Raw genomic sequence first — 19913 nt, 5'->3', positions numbered from 1 at the left:
TGCTCATGTTCAGAAATGTGATGGTTTGAAGAATAAAAGATACTTTGGACCTTTTTTGTGTACAAGGGTGACAACAGTGCAGTGGAGATGGCAGTCGTTTAAGGGAGGAGGCAAGTGGATGCCTTACAACAGTGTCAAATTGAGAAAATGAACTTCATGCTGTACTAAAGGAAACTTGATAGCAGAGTCGAGAACAAAACCTCTGCTGGAACATATTTATTGAGATCGCTGATGAGGGAGCCTTGGGTCAACCTGAGAAGCTGCCCCCTGCTGGTCATTTGAAAACAATGCCGGTTTGCCCATTGGCTTCACTTTTCAGGGCCACTTTTTATACAGTCTGTTGGATAGCCTGATGTTGCTTCACTATACTGTGTCCCATGGTTATCTATTCTTGTCTATTTATCTCAAATTGTGGCCAGACTACTTTTACACTACCTCAAATATATTTCTAAATATATATTACTGTTTAATGGATATACTGGACAAAGTGCGTTGACTATGGAGTTGCTAGGTAGAAGAAAAGGAGGAAGACCACGCAGGAGATCCATGGATGGAGTGAAGAAGGACATGCAGGTGGTGTGTGTTAAAGAGATGGAGGCATATGATCCGGTGTGTTGGCCCCTAAAAGGAGCAGCTGAAAGAAGAAGAATAGACTACACTGACATGTGGTATAAGTCAGAATCCACCATGTGTTGCCCAGCCCACTCAGCTGATTCACTTGTTTTAAATGAATCATTTTGTGTAACAAAGATTTATGCCCGCACCTTCACCTTCACTTAAAATGGAATTAATCCCTCTTGATCTTTTCAGGAGGTGTGATTACACAGCACTGTTATCACACCAGTTATAAATGATTAAATCATAGCAACCATTCTTGATTCAACTTCTACAGTCAGCACCTCGCGCCTGTTTGACCAAGCTGCCAACCCGCGTGCTAATGTCTGCTGTCAGGCCATAAATAGGAAAACGAAGGCAAATTTGGAGCAGCTGTGAGCTGCATGTAGTTTAATAATTAATCGCAAGGCTGGCAATTCAATTTGTAAGCACCTCCTGTCCACAGGTTGAAGAGCTCTGAACAAAACTGCTCTCCGTGTTATTCTTATGTAGACATGTTATGTGGCTTTAAACAGAGTGCGGACCGATGGACAGTTTGTATAATGTACTGCTGGGATTGAGCCAAAGATGAGTCAACAAACGTTTGGTTTGGTGCTTTTCTAAGAACTCGTGCATGTAGCACACACACACACACACACACACACACACACACACACACACACACACACACACACACACACCTGTCTCTGTCCGACTGTTGCTGTATACACGACGTCACGCTTTAGGAAAGTCTTGCACACTTTCCAAGAAAGACACATTTCTGAATTGCATCTGCTCAGAATTTCAACGTGGATTGAAGGCAGCGTGCACCTTTTGTGGTTTGTGTTACAGTGTACACAACTACAAGTTGGACCCTGAGACTTTTAAGGCTGCTGTCTCAAGTGACATGTTTTACATGATGGGTCGTGCTGGTGCCAGAGAGGGCAGCTGGCCTCTCGCAGCTCAGGACGGCTGCTGTGCAGTGTCACATCACAAACTGGAAAGGACAATCGTGTTATTCTTCTGTGAATTATGAATCTTATAGGAATATTAAGTGCTGCCATACAGTATACGTAATCTTAGTCTTCTTGCGTGCACTGCTGGAATTTGTACTTGTATGTCCTCATTTTTCTGTAGACTTTCACTAAGCTTGTTTTTTTTCCTTTTCACTCCCTCCCACTTCTGCTTTTCCTTCCCTTCTCTTCCCTCGCTCCCTCCCTGTAACCACCTCCTCTTCATCTCCATCCAACTGGTGCTCGGAGCAGCTTACTCATGTCCAGTCACTTCCCACCATGCCTCGCCTCTCACACAGGCGCTTCCTGCTCCTCTCTGGACATATTTTCATATTTCTCTCTGTCTCTCTTTTTGTTTTTTGTTTTTGTGCAACAGGAGCAGAATGAGGTCCTTGTCTGCTTAGCGACCTGTGCCAGTTGAAGATGATTCACGTGAGGTAAGAAATCCTGCCAGCACGCTCGCTCCACGCTGCTTTCACATTCCTTCTTGAGAATCTAACCGGCCTGCAGTCACTCGTAACTGAAAGCAGATGGCTGAAAAGTTTTGCCTGGCAAAGTGAGCCTAACGTGTATGGGTGGCGGAGATGTTTCTGTGTGGTATTGGGGCAAAGTGACGGGTGAGCGGGGGTGGTGAGCTCTGATTCGTCAGGAGATGTGTTTAGGGGCTGGGGACTAGAAGCCGTAAATTGGGACCCCATGTTGTGCAGCTGCTGTGTGTTTTACAGTTGGTCCCCTGTGGTGACGGTTTCCATATCGCCCTCCGTATTGGGACTGCCTGACTTGGTCCCATCATTGTGTTAGTATTCACAGACAAACGCACTTTGTCATGTCATTGTGTAGTGCTGGAAAGTTTGCTTGTAGCCAGGCTAGTGGTTGGGTTGTAGGGGTGGCTCTGTCAGTCTGCTGGTTCATATTGAAGTATCTTAACAACCTGTATGTTTTCCCAGTAATGAATCCTAAAGATCTCCCAACACAACTTGTCAACTCAAGTGGACACATATCAGCTCAACAGGTAAAACATCAAGCCTTAATAGTGGCTCACTGGCTTTGGGACTTTATCTTTAATATAAAACATTAAAACTGTTCTAGTTTTTAATGTTTAACAAAACATTAAGGCAGATCTACAGTTTTAAAAAACAAATCTGAGCTCCCATGAGCTGCTGGGCTTCTCATACACAGGTAAAAAGCCTGTCGCATTTATGTTAATAGTTAAGTAATGCTATTGCTGTTGATATATATTAAGTATAATTAGTTTATCCAGGTTCATCCGGTAAAACTGATTTCTAGTTGAAAGTACTCTCCACGGCTTGGGCTGTGGACCTTTTGTTTGATTGTTGGTATCTGTCGGCACACACAGGAAAGGGATCCGTATTACATCCTGATGTTCTTTCTTGTGAAGCAAAGGCCTGCACAGTACCTGGAAGCGTGTCACAGGGAACTGTGTAGCAGGGAACTCGTATTGTTTTGGTTATATGGCAGCTCACATGTTTCTGTTTCGAAAAGCCCTACTCTCATTCTGTTCAGTTTTGGCTGTATGAATCTTTCCATGAGCATGCTTTCCAAGGGAAACAACAAACTAGTTCCTTTCTTAGGGGGGAAAAAGATTGAGCGTCTTCCAGATTTTTTATGGTGCCAGTGAGAGTGTTGGAACTGCTGTGCGAAGCTGCCCTCAGGCTAAAATAATATATGTTCTTCATCCAAACAAGCGGTGTGAGCAGTGCTTTCATACATTTTGTAATATTTCTGATCCAGAAGTAAAAGCGGGACATGCAATTAATCACTTGTGATCTACAGAACTAACATTGTCCTGTATTTTATTTAAATCTTTTTACCCTCCTTGATCCCCACACTCAGCCATAGCAGACACACCCAATTGCTGCTCGCCTTCTGATGTCACAAAATATTTCTGTAATGAGAGTGATGTCCAGGGGCCTGCAGGAATCCAATGGGGCGTATGATATATTCCAAAAGCGATTTGACAGCTCGGTGTGAAGCGCAGAGTTGCTGCAGGAGACGGTAAAGTCTAACTTGAAGCAGCTTCTCTTTCTCTCCTCGACTGACTCCTCTGACTTGGCTTGTTATTGTTCTCTCTCCTGCATGCTTGTCATAGCTCCTAGCTGGCCATGCAGAAGCAAAGAGGGGTTGCAGTCTGCAGCAATCACCAGCCGTATCATTGTGCTGCTATCCTATGAAGCAAACTTTTTTTTGGCTTTGTGTATGATGTCATTTTGTGTTTCCTCTTTTATTTGACTCCTCAGGTCTCCTGTGATCATCTCTCTTTCTCTGGTTTTGGTAACGCCCAGTGAGCAGCCAGGACAGCCCTCCCTGTCCTGCCTATGACATGGTTTAAGCCATGTGCGATCCGGTCACCATGATGGCCTCTGTGGTTGCCAGTGGAAACCGTGATGGACAGTCTCTGGTCTTGAAAGGGGTGGACCCAGAGACCTGCATGATTGTGTTCAAGAACCACTGGGCTCAGGTAAAACACCAGCGCCAAGCTAACAGTCTCAGAACTGTGAATTCTCCAGCCAGCTTAGTTTTTCACACTAGAAGCAAAGAATCTGGATCTCTTAACTTCAGAAGTATTCACCTGATATCCTCTAAAAAGGTTAAACAAACATGTTCACAAACAAAAATGTGGTTAAAAAGCACCCATTTTCCATTTTCCATTGAAAATATAATGCGGCATAAGACTTTTGTACAGTAGAATATAACGAAATCCTTGTGAAGTGAATATATTCAAATCTTGTAAATAAAGATGCACATTCTATTTAGTTCCTTCCTCAAAACCTGATGGCAAAAAATGACTCATGTAGTCCCCCTATAACAGTAAACTGCAGTGTGGGCAGGGTCAGTGGAATCTTGGCGGTAAAAGGCTGACGGTCTCAGACTTCTGGTTCTTTCCAGCAGCTTGTGTCCCTGTTCACTCCCCTGCAGGACACGGCAGCCTGTTAATCCCACTCCTCCCACACAGAGATGAACAAACTCTGCACACATTAACATGGGGCAGGGGGACACTGAATAATGAGGACATAGAGGAGCATAATGGTAACTGCCATCTACATTTATGGTTGTCAATGTGATGACTGACCCGAATTTATCAAAATCAAGCAGAATCCCACTTTTGGTTTCATTAGTGTTAAAACTATGCAAGTTTAAAGACATTGTGTTAAACTCTAATCTAAATATGTGGCAGATGGCTGCCCCTTCCTGAGCATGGTTCTGGTTTCTTCCTGTTAAAAGGGAGTTTTTCCTTCCCACTGTCACCAAAGTGCTTGTTCACAGGGGTTTGTGTAATTGTTGGGGTTTTCTGTTTTCTTTGTATTATTGTATGGGCTTGATCTTAGAATATAAGTGCCTGAGGCAACTGTTGTTGTGATTTGGTACTATATCTATCTATTAGGGGTGCAACGATATTCGTATCGATATTGAACCGTTCGATACAGTGCTTTCGGTTCGGTAGGCATATGTATCGAACAATACAACATTTGTAATTTATTTTATCAACTTTCCTTCTGACGATGCTGTCTGTGTTGAGCGCTCAGTGAATCTGTGTTCGACTACTCCGCCTAGGCTGCACTGTCGAGCGCAGATCCACTGAGCGCTCAACACAGACAGCATAGTCAGAAGGAAGAGCGCAGGGCAAGCTAGCAAGACAGAAGTTAAGCTCTCCTTGCAACATGGACCTCCCCCACTCTCATTCAGATCTGGCGTTTGGAATTATTTTGGTTTTCATGTGACGTATGACCCTGAAGGTAAGCGAGTCATGGACTAAAGTAAAACAGTATGTTGGATGTGCCATGCAATGCTCAATTACATTGGTGTGAACTAGTGTGTTAGCGCAGTTAGCTCGTTAACGTGTTGGCCGTCTAGCCCCATGCACGGGGCGATCGGCGGTAGCTCGTTAACGGAGATTTGCCGTGTTGTGGCGTTAAGGTCATTTCAACGAGATTAACCTGAAAGCACTAGTGGGAACACAACGAATATGACTGCACATTTATGCCGACATCATCCTAGTGCAAAGACAAAAACAACAAGCATGCTACTAACTTTAGCCGAGTCATTTAGACAGCTGTTAGCACATGATTCTCCTTATGCTGCTGAGAATATAGCCCAGAAGAAGCGGATAGTATAGCTTTTATTTTGGAAAGAGCCATTTCTCTGTAATAAACTCTCTTTTCCAAAGATGAGTGATTCCTCAATCAGATACAGGGCTTGCAATATTGCTAGCCCGATGTCCTGGAGCTAGCGATTTTTTCAGTCGGGCTACCAAAATCTATCTCTTCCCTGCCCGTCGGGCTATTGTAGGAAGGAAAAATATATGTCAATGCTTTTGCATTCTTTCAGAAATGTAGCTGGGTAATTATGTCATTGGCATCGGTGAGCCACTGTCAATATGTGACATATTGAAATCGCGTTTGAATTTGCGCTTGTTTTTTTGCTTTCACTTTGCAATCGTGCGAACTGTGTATAGAGAGCGACAGCACTGATCTGTGAGTGATGATAATTTGTGCACCAATTCCTCTGACATCGTCTTATTAATCGTTAGCTTACTATGCAAACATGACAAGTGAAATCTCCCGCAGCAAGCTTAAACATGTGAGAGGTTGATCGCGCAGAGAATCGCTGAGCTTATGTGAGTGCGTGTGTAAACAGCAGATATATTTAGTTCTGCTGAGCCAAATAAGACAGGTCAGGGTGAAGAAGTGACAGCCAAAGAAAAGCTTACCACAAAACGGAGAAGTTATGACAAATCAGACTATAAGGCAAAAAGAAAGTGCAGCTTTATGGTTTCATGGACAAAATAATTTCTGTGGCTGCAATATGACGAGCTAAATAACCAGGGCTGCACATAAGTGGTCCGCAGGTGCGCATTCGCTGTCAAAATAAAAAACACGCACAAGGGTTAGGGTTAAATTTAAAAACTGTACCTTTGAGTTAAAATATATATTTATAATTTTAATAAATGACAAATTAAAAAGGCATGAACATTTTTTTTGTATCGAAAAAATATCGAACCGTGACACCAAAGTATCGAACCGAACCGTGAATTTTGTGTATCGTTGCACCCCTACTATCTATCTATGATGCAACAATACTCGTATCGGTATTGAACCGTTTGATACAGTGCTTTCGGTTCGGTATGCATATGTATCGAACAATACAAAATTTTTAATTTATTTTATCAACTTTTCTTCTGAAGATGTTGTCGGTGTTGAGAGCTCAGTGGATCTGCGTTCGACTACTCCGCCTAGGCTGCACTGTCGAGCGCAGATCCACTGAGCGCAGCGCAAGCTAGCAAGACAGAAGTTAAGCTGGTTGCAACATGGCAACTACCTCAACACTACCCGAAATTGAACCTCCCCCACCCTCATTCAGATCTGGCGTTTGGAACTATTTTATTTTTCATGTGAAGTATGACCCTGATGGTAAACTCCTCATGGACAAAAGTAAAACAGTATGTTGGATGTGCCACGCCATGCTCAATTATATTGGTGGGAACTGGTGCGTTAGCGCAGTTAGCTCGTTAACGTGTTGACGTCGTCCAGCCCCACACACGGGGCGATCGGCGGTAGCTTGTTAACGGAGATTTGAGGCGTTAATGTCATTTTAACAAGATTAACGCTGACAGCACTAGTGGGAACACAATGAATATGACTGCACATTTACGCCGACATCATCCTAGTGCAGACCTTACCAAAGTGTGGGGCCCGCCCCCTAGGGGGGCGTAGAGCCATTGCGGGCGGGCGGGCGGGGGCGGTATGAAAAGGGGGGAAAACCCCCCAAAACGCTTGGACACTGCTAGCACGGGGCGCCCACACAAACACAAAGCAGGAGATGAAGCATAGCTGAATATGTTTCCAGACCAACTTCATTCTAAGCCAAAGACTAGAAAATATGGTGAAGCATATCTTCCCTTTGGTTTCACCTGCACAAGTGTTGAGGTAGGTCTCCCCTGTAGAATTGGTTTTCCCTTGGTTTGGAGATGTTAGCTCTTTATACAGCTCTTTATTATGTGAGTGGTTTTATAACTACCGTAATGTGCCAATGTGAAACATCTGGGGATTTAGTGATGATAAACCGTTTAATGATGTACAAGACATTCAAAGCATTTAAAATTTTTCACAATTGTAGATTTTACACTTTTCAACTTGTCACACAAATGGGATATTTTTAATAACAACTGTAACCGTGAAATAAACACAATCAGTCTGTTGCAGCTAATACTAAGCAATGTCAACAGACACCTCATGAGTCATGTGGCCGTCTTTGCTAGCTGTCTGCTCAGCTTCATATTTTTCATCCCCATCTTGACAGTAGCCGTAATCAAAAACTCTGGGCTCGGATTAAAGTTCGATTTGCTTCAGGCAGCACAAATCCACCTCACACAGAGTTTTGTTTTCATTCTTACTTAATCTCTAGCCTGATAAGAATGCTCTTGACTTGTTTCAGCTCAGAAAACAGTGAACACGCTGTAAGTAATGACCTTGTCTTTGTGTGAGAAGCTCTGGCTGTTTCAGAGTTGAAGATTAGCTTTAGGTTCATTTGCTGGCTCTTATCAGCTTCTCTCCAGGCGTCACGGAGCTGTGTGTTGCGTCACATTAAGTGATCTGTCAGTTGCTGGTAACAGTCTTTAACTGTAGTCTGTGTAGTGTGGGCAGCGTGTTTATGGTGATTCTGTAAAGGTCTCTGATTCATTTTAGTCGTCAAGAAAATCTGGCAGTTTTGTCTGAATTTGCTATGACACTTGACTTTTCCTTCCTCACTGGCGTTTGCAGTCTTGATTTTTCATAATTGAGTACAGTGAAGATCTGTCTTTAAACCATGAATGTTATTCTGAATGATTCAATGTGTCCATTGCTCTGTCTGATGGTTAACTGAAGTTACTGTCACAGACACAGTGAGGCACTGGGGGCTGGTAATATGATACTACTGTCATTTGAGGATCCTCCCATATCTATGGCACTATTATGCCAGCATCCATAGCATAACAATGACTGACTGCTCTTGGGAAATATTTGACATTGATCCAGCCTGAGCCTACTTCTTGGTCACATTTTAAAAGACCTCTGTATCGCTCATGTTCCAGCTTAATATGTAAAATAATGCCACCAATAAGCATCGTTGGGCAAATCCTGAAAAACAACAACAAAAAACACTGTGAATACTGACCCCTTTTGGAACCGACCATAACGTCACCAGTATAAGGTGGTCCATGATCGTGGTTCCATTCTTCCGGATGTTCAGTTTGGGAAAATCTTATCCCCGGCCTCCTTCCTGTTACTTCAGAATTGGAAGGAGAGCCTGAGCTGGACTGATCCCTGTGGCTTGTTCCACTGAGCTCAGGCTGGGATTACAGACTCTGTTCTCTTGCTGCCATTAGCCATGCCCAGTTATCTCATACACAGACTGTTATTGTCATGGCAGCAGCGTCAGCTTGGGGACACTGGCTCCATTATTGTGACACTGGTTTCTACACAGCAGACACACACACACGGGAGGGACTGGATACACAAAGGACTGTATTATTCTGTGCAACCAAAGTGAGTTTATTCATACAGTGCTGCTTGTCCCCACTCCACTTCTGTTGAAACTGAACCTGTCAGGAATAAGGAAGTGATTGTACCTATTTGTATTGCATACAGTCCCACTTCCAAAAAAGTTTGGACACTGTGTAAAGTGTAAATAAGAACAGAATGCAATGATTTGCAAATCTCACAAACCCATATTTTATTCCCATAAGAACATAGAAAACGTCTGAGAAGTTTAAACTGAGGCAATTTAGTATTTCATTAAAAACAATTACAGTTTCCCCCACAAAGTAGGGTCTGTTTGTCTGTTAGCAATCCAGCATGTGTGGTTTTCAATATATAATTTTTAAAATTTTCTGTAACAGTGGATACTTAATTTTGGTGAAAATCAGATCAATGTTGCACCAAATGTGGATAATCAGTTAAACTTTATGTGACAAACATTTTTTTTCTTTAAACTTGGTGACATGAGTACCTAGGCTGGCCAAACGTTTGACCTTCATTTTTAGGACTCAAGGTGAGAGTTGACGTTGGAAATATTTGTTTTAGAAACCAAATGGAGTAATAGATCATCTGAAAGGGCATGGAGGAAGGTGTACAATACACCATTTATTTTTAGCAATATAACGCCCTACAACATCGCAATGATGCCTTAACAGGCTGGCATCGTATTGTAATAAAAGCATCATAAAACGCCAACATTTCAGATCTAACCTCTTATACCACAGAGGTTAGATCAAAGATAACAGGAGTTTATCTGTATGACAGACACTTTCTTGGGTGACTTAAAAGTCTAAGATCTCATATCATCTGTATTCTATTTCTGCATGAACAATTAAAAACTAGTGTGCTTTTCCTCTTCTCTTGTACTGTAGGTAGTGAAGATCCTTGAAAAGCATGATCCCCTGCGCAGCAGCTCCGCCCTGTCCTCCCTCAGTGTCATCAACCTCACCGCCGGCTCTAGCGGCAGCTCTCGTTTCGGCCCCATCCCTGGAGACGAGGCAAGCGCGGTGCAGAATTATGTGGAGCACATGCTGTTCCTGCTGATGGAGGAGGAGAGCGGTCAGGCCGGAGCCATGGGCCCCATCCTGGAGTTTGTGGTGATGGAGAACGTGATGGAGCGTCTGTTTGTGTGGAGCCTCCGTCGAGAGTTCACGGACGACATGAAGCTGGAGCAGCTGAAAATGTACGAGATGCTGGTGGGCCAGGCGCGCCAGCCTCTGCTGCACCACAAGCCCATCCTGCGGCCTCTCATGATGCTGCTGTCCTCCTGTTCGAGCACCACTGCGCCTGCGGTCGAAGCCGAGCTGGTGTTGCTGCTCAACCAGCTGTGCTACGTCCTGGCGAAGGACCCTTCAATTCTGGAGCTGTTTTTCCACACGAGCGAGGATCAGGGAGCCACCAACTTCCTCATCTTCTCCCTGCTCATCCCTTTTATTCACAGAGAGGGCACGGTGGGCCAGCAAGCCAGAGATGCCTTACTGCTCATCATGTCTTTGTCTGCTGAGAATGAGCGAGTGGCCAAACACATCGCAGAGAACACCTTCTTCTGTCCGGTCAGTCCCAAATGGAAGCTCAGCGGCTCACTTTCCTTAAAATTCAAAAGGAATCGTTTTGTCCTAAATACTAAATAATCCCACTCACGCACTAACATTGGCAGCATTGTTCCCTGACATTTCTGTGTCTGGGTGTCATAATTAGTCAGAGAGCAGATGGTGATTAATTCATGGGCTCACTTAAAAAAGCAAAAAAAAAAAAAAAAAAAAAAACCCAAAACAAGGGTAAATAAAAATCTGGCACCAAATGTGTGGCATTTATAAGATTACAGCACAGCTGCAAGATAATCCCATGTAAATAACGTCATTTATTCACGGCTGCAGACAGTGCTTTCAAAATGAGGTTTGAATGCAGACAGAATTTAATTGGTTCCACTGGCGTCTACAAGAAGGGCACAGCAGAATAATGCTGCAGAGGAACGTGTACAATACTACAATACTAATAATGCCACTCATCTTACACTTTAATTTGGTTGTGCTGGTATAGCCTGTGTTGCATTTGTAAAGCAGTTCTTGGTACTTACAATGCAGGCATGCCCAGATCATCAAGTTAAAGACCCCTGGGCACAAATATGCGATGGGCACGCGCCAACTTGATTTGATGATTACATGTTTTTTGCTTCTTAAGTAATTAGACAGATCATATGGGAATGTGTGCCTGTGGAGAGCAGGGTACCTTACACTGCGCCCATGATATATGTTTTTATGATCAAAAAAAGTTTAAGAGAATCAAAATCTGGTATTATTTTTTTCTTTTTTTCTTTTATTTGGTGCTTGGGTGGGCCCTCAACTGTGTCTGAGGCCTGCGGACATATGCCCAGAATGCCTGGATAATCTGGCCCAGAACACAAGGATTTCAAAATAAGATGGAATCTTATTTTGAAATTAAAGCATTAGTCACGTCGCATCTCAAATACTGCTAAAGGTCTCCGAGCTGAGCTGATCCATAGGAAGCATAAATCTGTGCAAGGAGAAAGCAGCAGGCTGATATGTAGACTGCTGCATCGCTTATATTTGCATTACAAGTTACAAAGCAGAGGCCAAGAAGTGATTTACACCAGTGTTTTAGCTTTGTAGTAAAACACAGTAATAAATCTGTTGAAGCTTAAGGTAAAACTGACAGCAGAGGAGGTGTGTGTGTGTGTGTCTGCATCTGCTATATGGTACACTACCTCATTAATGTTTAATGAAGTTTATAACATTCTCTCTGTAATCAATTTATGGCAGATGATTTTTAATAGACTTCTTATATTACATGATGCATGTATGTGCAGCACAGTGTGCTTTTTCCTATGTTCAGGTAAATGGGCCGTTATAATGTAGCTGTACTTACCTCATGCATGAGAGTAATGGGAATGTCATTATTTTAAACAATTTGTCTCAATGATTCAATTAAAGAAAATTAATTACTCAAAGTTAAAAGTAAATTCTACTTAGAACCACAAATTTGAATGATATTTTGGTTCTGGAGGAAACTTTATATGAACGGTGCATAGATTAAATATAAAAACCTCGTTTGGCAGGTGCTGGCCACAGGGTTGAGCGGCCTGTATTCATCTCTGCCCACCAAGCTGGAGGTCCCCAATGAAGAGTGGCACTGCCTGCACAAAGAGGACTGGCTTCAGATGCCATCACTCATCCAGTTTCTCAACTCACTGGAATTCTGCAACGCTGTTATTCAGGTGAAGACGTGAGCCGCACGATAAAAGCTCTGCCTCATGAAAAATGTATTCACGTGTGATAAATGGCTGCAACCTCCTGCCTGGCTACACGCTTGACTGACATGCTCCTTGATATTGACTGCTCCCAGGTGGCCCACCCTGATATCAGAGACCAGCTGGTTAGTTACATCTACAATGGTTTCCTTGTGCCTGTCCTTGCACCAGCACTCCACAAGGTTAGCAGTAGCACAATTTCTCTTCACCTGGATAAAAGGAAGTACTTTCTGCTGTTTCATTTCCCAATTACAGAAAGCGGTTATTCTGCAGGACGACGCGGTGTGTCAACAAAAACATACAAGCATAAACACTCCAAAAATGACTCATTTCTTCCCCTCTACCCAAAAAATTAATTGAGCTGATAGATATCACTGTCATCCATTAAATATGAGCTTGGCATCAGAAAATCCATGAACTGGGCTGTGTCTAAAGGTAAAAAGGACACTAGTTAGGTTAAACTATCAAGAGAGAGTTGGAAGAAAGTGTAAGACGACCCATATTCTAGGCTATTTAATGTATAGTCAAGGACATCATATTTAATTCTATATAATGCAATGATTTGTTTAGTTCTTTTATAATGAGGCAATACCGCACGCAATAATTAAATTACCTAATTACCTAATTTCCCTCGCTTAAATGAATCCTTAATTCAGTACTGCTACGATACAGAATCAGGTTTTAATATTTGATCATTTATTGTGGCACTCACACAATCTCTGCTGACTGATTCCTGCGTGTGTACAGGTGACCCTAGAGGAGGTGATGACCACCACAGCTTACCTGGACCTCTTCCTGCGAAGTGTAACCGAGCCAGCACTGCTGCAGACCTTCCTCTCCTTCATCCTCCTCCACCGTCACGAGAACGTCCATATCTTGGATACTCTAGTCAGCCGCATCAACACACCTTTCCAGGTAACCCAGCACACAGCTAGGGGAACGAGTTTTGCCATGCAGCACATAGAGCATGGCTCAGGTTTAATAAGCCAGGAACAGGTTTTACAAATGGTCCCAGATGCTCTTTCTACTGTTACAGGAAACATATGTGATTGTTTAACCAGTTCTCCTATATTGTGAAATTTATTGTGCAAATATCTTCAGGACTGAATAAATTAGTGTTTAAAATTTGCTCTGTTGTGTCTCTCTGACTTGATTAAACTCTACAGTTGGGGATTGTGTCCTTGGCACTCTTCCGCACTCTCATTGGTTTATACTGTGAAGATGTGATGCTGCAGCTCGTATTAAGGTGAGCGGCCCACACGCTGACACGTCCCACTCGTGGTAACATGCTGCATCTAATTGCTTTACAGCACGATGAGCTTTTACTCGCAACCTCCCGCTGTTACCATCTGCCCGCTGTCCCCTCCTCACCATTCTCTGCCTACAGCCACACGTTGGCTTTCCTCACATCTCCCTCTCATATGCCTCCCCAGGTACCTGATCCCCTGTAATCACATGATGCTGAGTCAGAGACGTGTAGTGAGGGAGCGGGACTACTATTCGGCCTCAGCAGCGAAAATCCTGGCGTTAACGCCATCCTGCTGCTCTCCCGATCGCAGCCCGCCGCCACTCCGGCAGCTGGACTCCATTCTGTTTTCCAAGGGCGGAGAGACTCCTGACAATTCGGGAAACACAGGTAACAAATAGAACAATCGAGTATTACTTTTGCAGGGTTTTTTTTTGTGTTTTTAGTAAAATGTATGGCCACAGTGACTTTGGTATGATGAAGTCTTTCGTCCAGCATGTTTAGCGCCTTTCTGAAGCCTAAATTATTAATTTTGCATTAACTACACTGCAGTTAATTCTGCGTTTTCAGGTGGTTGAATAAGTTGGTTGTGTTGCTTTTTGGCATATTTCCAAACATCAAATGATGATCTGCTTCAAGGGAGAAGCTCTTCGCCTCCTGCTGTGCCAGACATTTGATTGTTGTTTAGACGGTCTGTTATCTGTTGTTGCTCCGTTTTATTTTAATTAATTATTTAATTTTTATGTTTTTTTTACTGATCCAAGCTAAACCTAGGGAAGTTCATGCAGTGCACTGCAGGGAACATCTGTGATTGGCTCATGCAGGCAGATCATCACACAGCGATTTGCTTTTGCTTGCTGTTTAATATTAAGAAAATTCAATCAACTGCTCAGCCCTAACCTGATGGTGTAAAACAGTTCTTTTCTATTTGAAAAGCTTGATTCTTTTTGCTTAATATGTTAAAATGCACACTGTTAACTGTATTTAACGTTACAGAACAAAAATAATAAATTAACTGTTAACACCTTTTCTTTTCCCAAGGAAAGATTAATAGACAGTGTCTGTTGTCATGGCAACAACAAACTTTAAATACATGTAATACCTTAAAAATTATTAAATGCTCTCGGATCTTTCTACATATGTTATATTCCTGAGAGACATGGATAATAAGTATCCATATCTGTCAATACCCAAGTAGAAAAGCATGATCAAGTGCTCCAATTATTCCCGCTGTTGGTTAGTTAGTCTAACTGGCTGAATAATTGGCTCAAATCAACTCACTCAGTCAGGTAACTGAAACGTTGGATATTATAACCTAATAACATGTCAGAAAATTTGGCATAAATGGTGAAAAAAAAAAATCCTTTAATGTGGTGGTTGAGGAACTAAAATTAAAATGGGATAATTTATTAATGGAACGTTTCCCAAATCTGTTCAGACATATGGCGCACTGTAAGGTGTAGATCTGCATTTAATTGGGAAACCAACATGTAACGGGGCTGATTGTGAGTATTTTATCAAATAGCGAGATCTCCCGCTGTTTCGATGCATTACATCACTTTACCCCCTGTAGTTACATGTCAAACTCATTAGTTGTGCTCTGTGTGAGTGCTGTGCTGAGGCCCTGCACACCAGCTTTTATCAACAGTTCTTATCTGTTTTTTCTTTCTTTCTTTTTTTAAATCAGAGGAAGAAATGAGTTTCTCTGAAGAAAATGATGGCTCAGGAAACTCCTGCACCATCGGGTCAGAAATCTACCTGGATGTCAGTTATCTTCATTACCTCTACGACGCCCGTCTGAGCATCAGCAGCTGCATACGTGCCTGCCGGGTGTGGTCAGCCCCGTACGATGGCGAGGACCCACCTCCTGAGAAATACCAGCCGGGCGTCCTCGAAGAGCCGGGGCTAACGAGTCGGCACCCCCAGATCGCTCTCAAGAAAGCTCAACATCCCTTTGCATCACAAGCAGGATCCTGCGTGCTGCCGGGTACAGACCCGCTTCCTGTCAACCAGCTGGAGCTGGAGTGGGATGACAGTTACGACGCGTGCCCCGTGCAGACCGCCGATGCTCCGGCAGAGAGCAGACCTCCCCAGCCGCCTCCTGCTGAGCCCCCGAAGCACATCCAGGAGATGAGGAGAACAGCACGAATGTTGGTTAAAGGCTCATACATCGAGGAGAACGACTTCCAGGATGACGTCATGGTGTACGATCTCATCGCAAAGAAAGACTCCGGCGATGTCGAGCGCACCAGTAAACCCAGTAGCTCGCAAACGGAAGAAACCAAGCCAGGCTCAGCTGACATTCCCCTCAAAAATGGGCTCAATCTAACACTTCCAAGCTCTGCGATGGTTGATAATAGCAGGAATAGCTTGGACGCAAAGGCTAATGGTCAGACGGATTGCAACGCCAACCTCCAAAACACGACTGCTGTAGCGTTGGGTGACGATCTCATGGCTCAGTATGAGGAGCTCATTCGCACTTTGGACCCCGAAGCAGGTGGAAAACAGGTCAAAGCTGACAGGGAGGTGAAGAAGCCCATCACGCCTGTGGAGGTGGTGGAGGAGGACGAGATGGATTTCGCCTCCTTCTCTGCTGAAACGCCAGAGCCAGAGAAACTGCATTCACCATTTGGGACAATCAACAGGTTTCACAGCGGGAGTGCGACTAAAAACCATTCACTACCTTTTACAGGTGAGCTGAGGAATATCTTAGCTAGGTAGGAGTCTCATCATTTGTTCAAAAATGAATTTGGAAAGAATTTTTATTTTGAACCTCCTTCCCTGCAGGTCCATTCATCAGCGTGCTTTTATCTCGTCTGGAGAACATGCTATCCAACTCGCTTCATGTCAACCTGTTGCTGACGGGTATCTTGGCCCAGTTAGCTGCTTACCCTCAGCCTCTGCTGCGCTCCTTCCTCCTCAACACCAACTTGGTTTTTCAGCCGACTGTTCGCTCTCTTTACCAGGTAACCCCTCAAGTTTTGAGGTCTTAGTTGGGGGATTTGGAAATACTTGGCACTTTTTTAGTTTTAAGTCGATTGTCTTTATTTGAGCCTTAATCATATCACCTCTGTAAATGGTGCACATGCAAATCATGTTGTTTTTGCTTTGTGTTTTAGGTACTAGCCATTGTAAAGAACCAGATAGAGGAGCTGGCTGCCAGCAAGAAGGACTTTACAGAGCTGATCACTGCTGCCCAACACTGGCTAATGGCTCGGGAGCCCTCGTTCATAGAAACAGGTGACAACAGCTCAGATTCTCCTTTTCTGTTTTAGCTCTTATTGAAATCTGCACATGGCTCTATAACAGTATGAAAAATCAAGTATCTATTTATATATGTATATATCTCTTTGATTATACTGTGAGAGCCCATAAGCTACCCTGCTAGCCCTGCCAGGACTGTGCCAGGAATAGTTTGTTTGTAAAAGCTTTCTGGGAAGTATTTTGGTAGATTCCAGATGGTTAGTAAGGCAGATTGCATTAGATTTACTGTTTATTATTCCTGAGCCTTACCAGCATGGTGTTAAATATGGTTCAAGGCAACATCGGCATTCCTGATTGGTTGTTTTTGGGCTCCTGTTTGGTACCAGAATAAATCTAACTGCCTGTGCTGAGTTCTTTAAGTTGTGTGTCTTTGGAGTTGAGCTGCTTTCTCTTTCTAGCCCTGAAGCTTTAGCCGTGGTTTTGAACTATATTCCCTGTAGGTTCAGAGCTGAGCAGGCTTGAAAAAGTGTTGTCAGAAGAAAGGAATTTTAAAGGGAATTATTTAGACGAGCAGAGCGTAGTATTTAGAAATCAGGAAACGGAAATATGTTTAGAGAATATCTTTGAATCCAGACTTTTGCATGTACAATATGTCAGCGTATTCACGTGGTTGTTAGTCGGTGCAACTCATTCAATCTTTATCCTCACAGACAAAAGCGGCGGCAGCAGCGGTTCCAACCACCATGAGGGGGGAAGGATCCTAAAGAATTCACCCCCACCAAAACCCAAAGCTATCTCCCTGGAGCGGACCGAGGTCTTCGCTACCGTTCTCTTCACTGAGTTCCTTAAAGAACTGGCTGCAATTGCACAAGAGCACTCCATCTTATCTTACATTCCTATGGAAGAGTAATTGTGTCCCATTAGGCCTCCGTCAAGAGTCCAGCCTAACTAGGAAAGATTATAAAAAGAGTCTCTTTTGATATTTATGTCCTTTTTGGGCAGCGCTTGATAGAAACCTTTTTAGATCCAGTGATTTTTATACAACTACTTTTTAAAAATATAGAGTATTTATTTTCCAAGCAAAAGAAAATCTTCATGAACTTTTTAAATGTATTCATTCCACTTCTGGAAAGAATTTGGCAGCCAAGGAGGATTTCTAAACTTTGACCAGTTTGTTGAAGCCTTTCACCAGCCGAAATGTTCATGACTAAGGCTCCAGCTCCACCACTAACCAAAGACTGTAGACATTTAAAGAATTAAAGCAGTCATCAGCCCTTATTTGAACCGTCTGGGTCCTGACCTCAACCCGAATGTCTTCTACAATCAGCTCCATCCACAGTACGACATCCGCTGCTCAGTGTGGTACTCGATATTACTCAGGTGGCCTTTCAGAAGTGTTGCGTCTATGGATCACTGCAAGGTGCAGTGCTAGCAACTTCACAGAAACGCACCCAAACTTTGTTCTTATGCAACTGTTGTGACACTTAATCCTTTAGCGAAAATATGTCTTCACGAAAGGGTGTTTCCACAAAATCATCGTGTTAGATTTTGTTTCCTTCCCTGTTGACTCATGACGGTACCTCAGGAGATTTTCTTAAACAGCTGTAGGTGAAACGATGCACTAAATTTCCACACTTGTGGCCTCTGCGCCTTTCCATATCTGCGAAAAACCGACAAACCAGGTTCAGCAGTGACGTATTTAACTGTCTGCCTTACCTTTATGATGCCTCATAATGTACATATTGTATGTTCTGGTGACAATCAAGAATAATTAAGTTCAGCATATTTCGTAATGGGATGGGGTATTTAAGCTCTTTTTTTTCTGTTGCCATTTTTTTTTCTTGATGAGGTTAGTTGCTTTTTTTATTTGTTTTTAAGCGTGCGGTCCTTCGTCTGCTGTGTTAGCTGTGATCAGTTTGAAATTTCAATCATAGTTCTGCATCTGTTGAAAATCAGTTTGGATTGTGTTGAAGGTAGCCTGCTTTGAATTGCCTTTAATTTAGTCTGCACGTGGTTATCAGTATAAGGAGATGCTGTGAGATATACATATATATTTTGTTACAAAGCATGCTTCTTCTGAATGAACCTTCCAACATAGAAATACTTGCAAATTGTTGTCTAAGTTATGATTTCACTTCACAATGTTGCCTGATTTGTGAAGGAGTTAAACAGGAGCAATATGAAACTTTGCAGCATGAGCTGAAAATGTAGGTTTTTTTGATTGAGCAGAAGAATGTGTGAACTACACCGAGTAGGTCAATGATCTTATCTAGAAGTTGAGCTGAGAAGGTTGGATTTTACTTTTAGGTTTAAATCTGAAACATGAAACTTTGTGTTTCATTTTAAATTGTTTGATTCCTACTTGATACAAATACGTTTATTTTTTCTTTACAAAACTGCTCAAAATCTACAAGTCAAAGCCATTTTCAGGACCGCTGAATAGGTCTTTATGAATGTTGCAGAGCACTTTATCAGCCTTCTAATACCACAGTGCCACTCACTGTCTAACACCTCTGTGGCACGACTGCAGTTGATCAACCAATTTCAGTAGATTTATCTTCCAAAGACTCATCTGATACGACTTTTGATCTGTTTTGTGTTCAAGATTTAACCAGGCTGCTGTTCACTGTTGTCTCAGATACAAAGGAATGCCTCTGTTAATAATAATAATAATAACAATAATAATAATTAAAAAAAAAACTTGAACTTGAAGTGTGTGTGTGTGCGCTGAGTAAACATTTTCCATTTCCAAGCAGTGACTAAGACACGCAGCAAGCACAAGACGAACTGTGCAGGAAAACCAGCAGCTCATAAATATCATCACCGCTCGAATACACAAGATCAACATTGTTTTTATGAGTGAGCTGCATCTTTTTTGACTGCTCATGCAAACCGGTCATTACAGGGGTGGGAACTGGGGGGGGAGAGAACTGGTGTTAAACAGAAGGACCCCAAAATCAAGTAGGGTATGCTTGTCATATTATGACATGATTCAACCACCAGAGGGAGCTCTCAGACTGGGATCCTTCCTGGATTCTTGAGCTGGCAGGTTT

General features: G+C 42.9%; 1 protein-coding gene across 6 annotated transcripts in view; it reads left to right on the top strand.

The window, feature by feature from the left end:
- Positions 1–19572, top strand: part of fhip1aa (FHF complex subunit HOOK interacting protein 1Aa) — a 30563-nt gene extending 10991 nt beyond the window's left edge. For 3 of the 6 annotated variants that reach the window (XM_040023842.1, XM_040023840.1, XM_040023843.1), the window contains exons 2-14: positions 1984–2044; positions 2555–2619; positions 3866–4086; positions 10015–10695; positions 12219–12377; positions 12506–12592; positions 13158–13325; positions 13577–13656; positions 13844–14046; positions 15344–16348; positions 16444–16622; positions 16776–16896; positions 17571–19572. In XM_040023842.1, the coding sequence (XP_039879776.1) occupies positions 3961–4086; positions 10015–10695; positions 12219–12377; positions 12506–12592; positions 13158–13325; positions 13577–13656; positions 13844–14046; positions 15344–16348; positions 16444–16622; positions 16776–16896; positions 17571–17770 (3009 nt within the window). In that variant the 5' untranslated portion in view covers positions 1984–2044; positions 2555–2619; positions 3866–3960 and the 3' untranslated portion in view covers positions 17771–19572. The remainder of the gene's footprint in view (positions 1–1983; positions 2045–2554; positions 2620–3865; positions 4087–10014; positions 10696–12218; positions 12378–12505; positions 12593–13157; positions 13326–13576; positions 13657–13843; positions 14047–15343; positions 16349–16443; positions 16623–16775; positions 16897–17570) is intronic. The other 3 variants (XM_040023844.1, XM_040023841.1, XM_040023845.1) reach the window with 1 other exon arrangement.
- Positions 19573–19913: the final 341 nt, after the last annotated feature.

The sequence above is a fragment of the Simochromis diagramma genome, unplaced genomic scaffold, assembly GCF_900408965.1.
Source record: "Simochromis diagramma unplaced genomic scaffold, fSimDia1.1 OVJJ01000302.1, whole genome shotgun sequence".
In the NCBI taxonomy this organism is placed as follows: domain Eukaryota; kingdom Metazoa; phylum Chordata; class Actinopteri; order Cichliformes; family Cichlidae; genus Simochromis; species Simochromis diagramma.
This window is presented reverse-complemented; position numbering and strand designations above follow the sequence as displayed.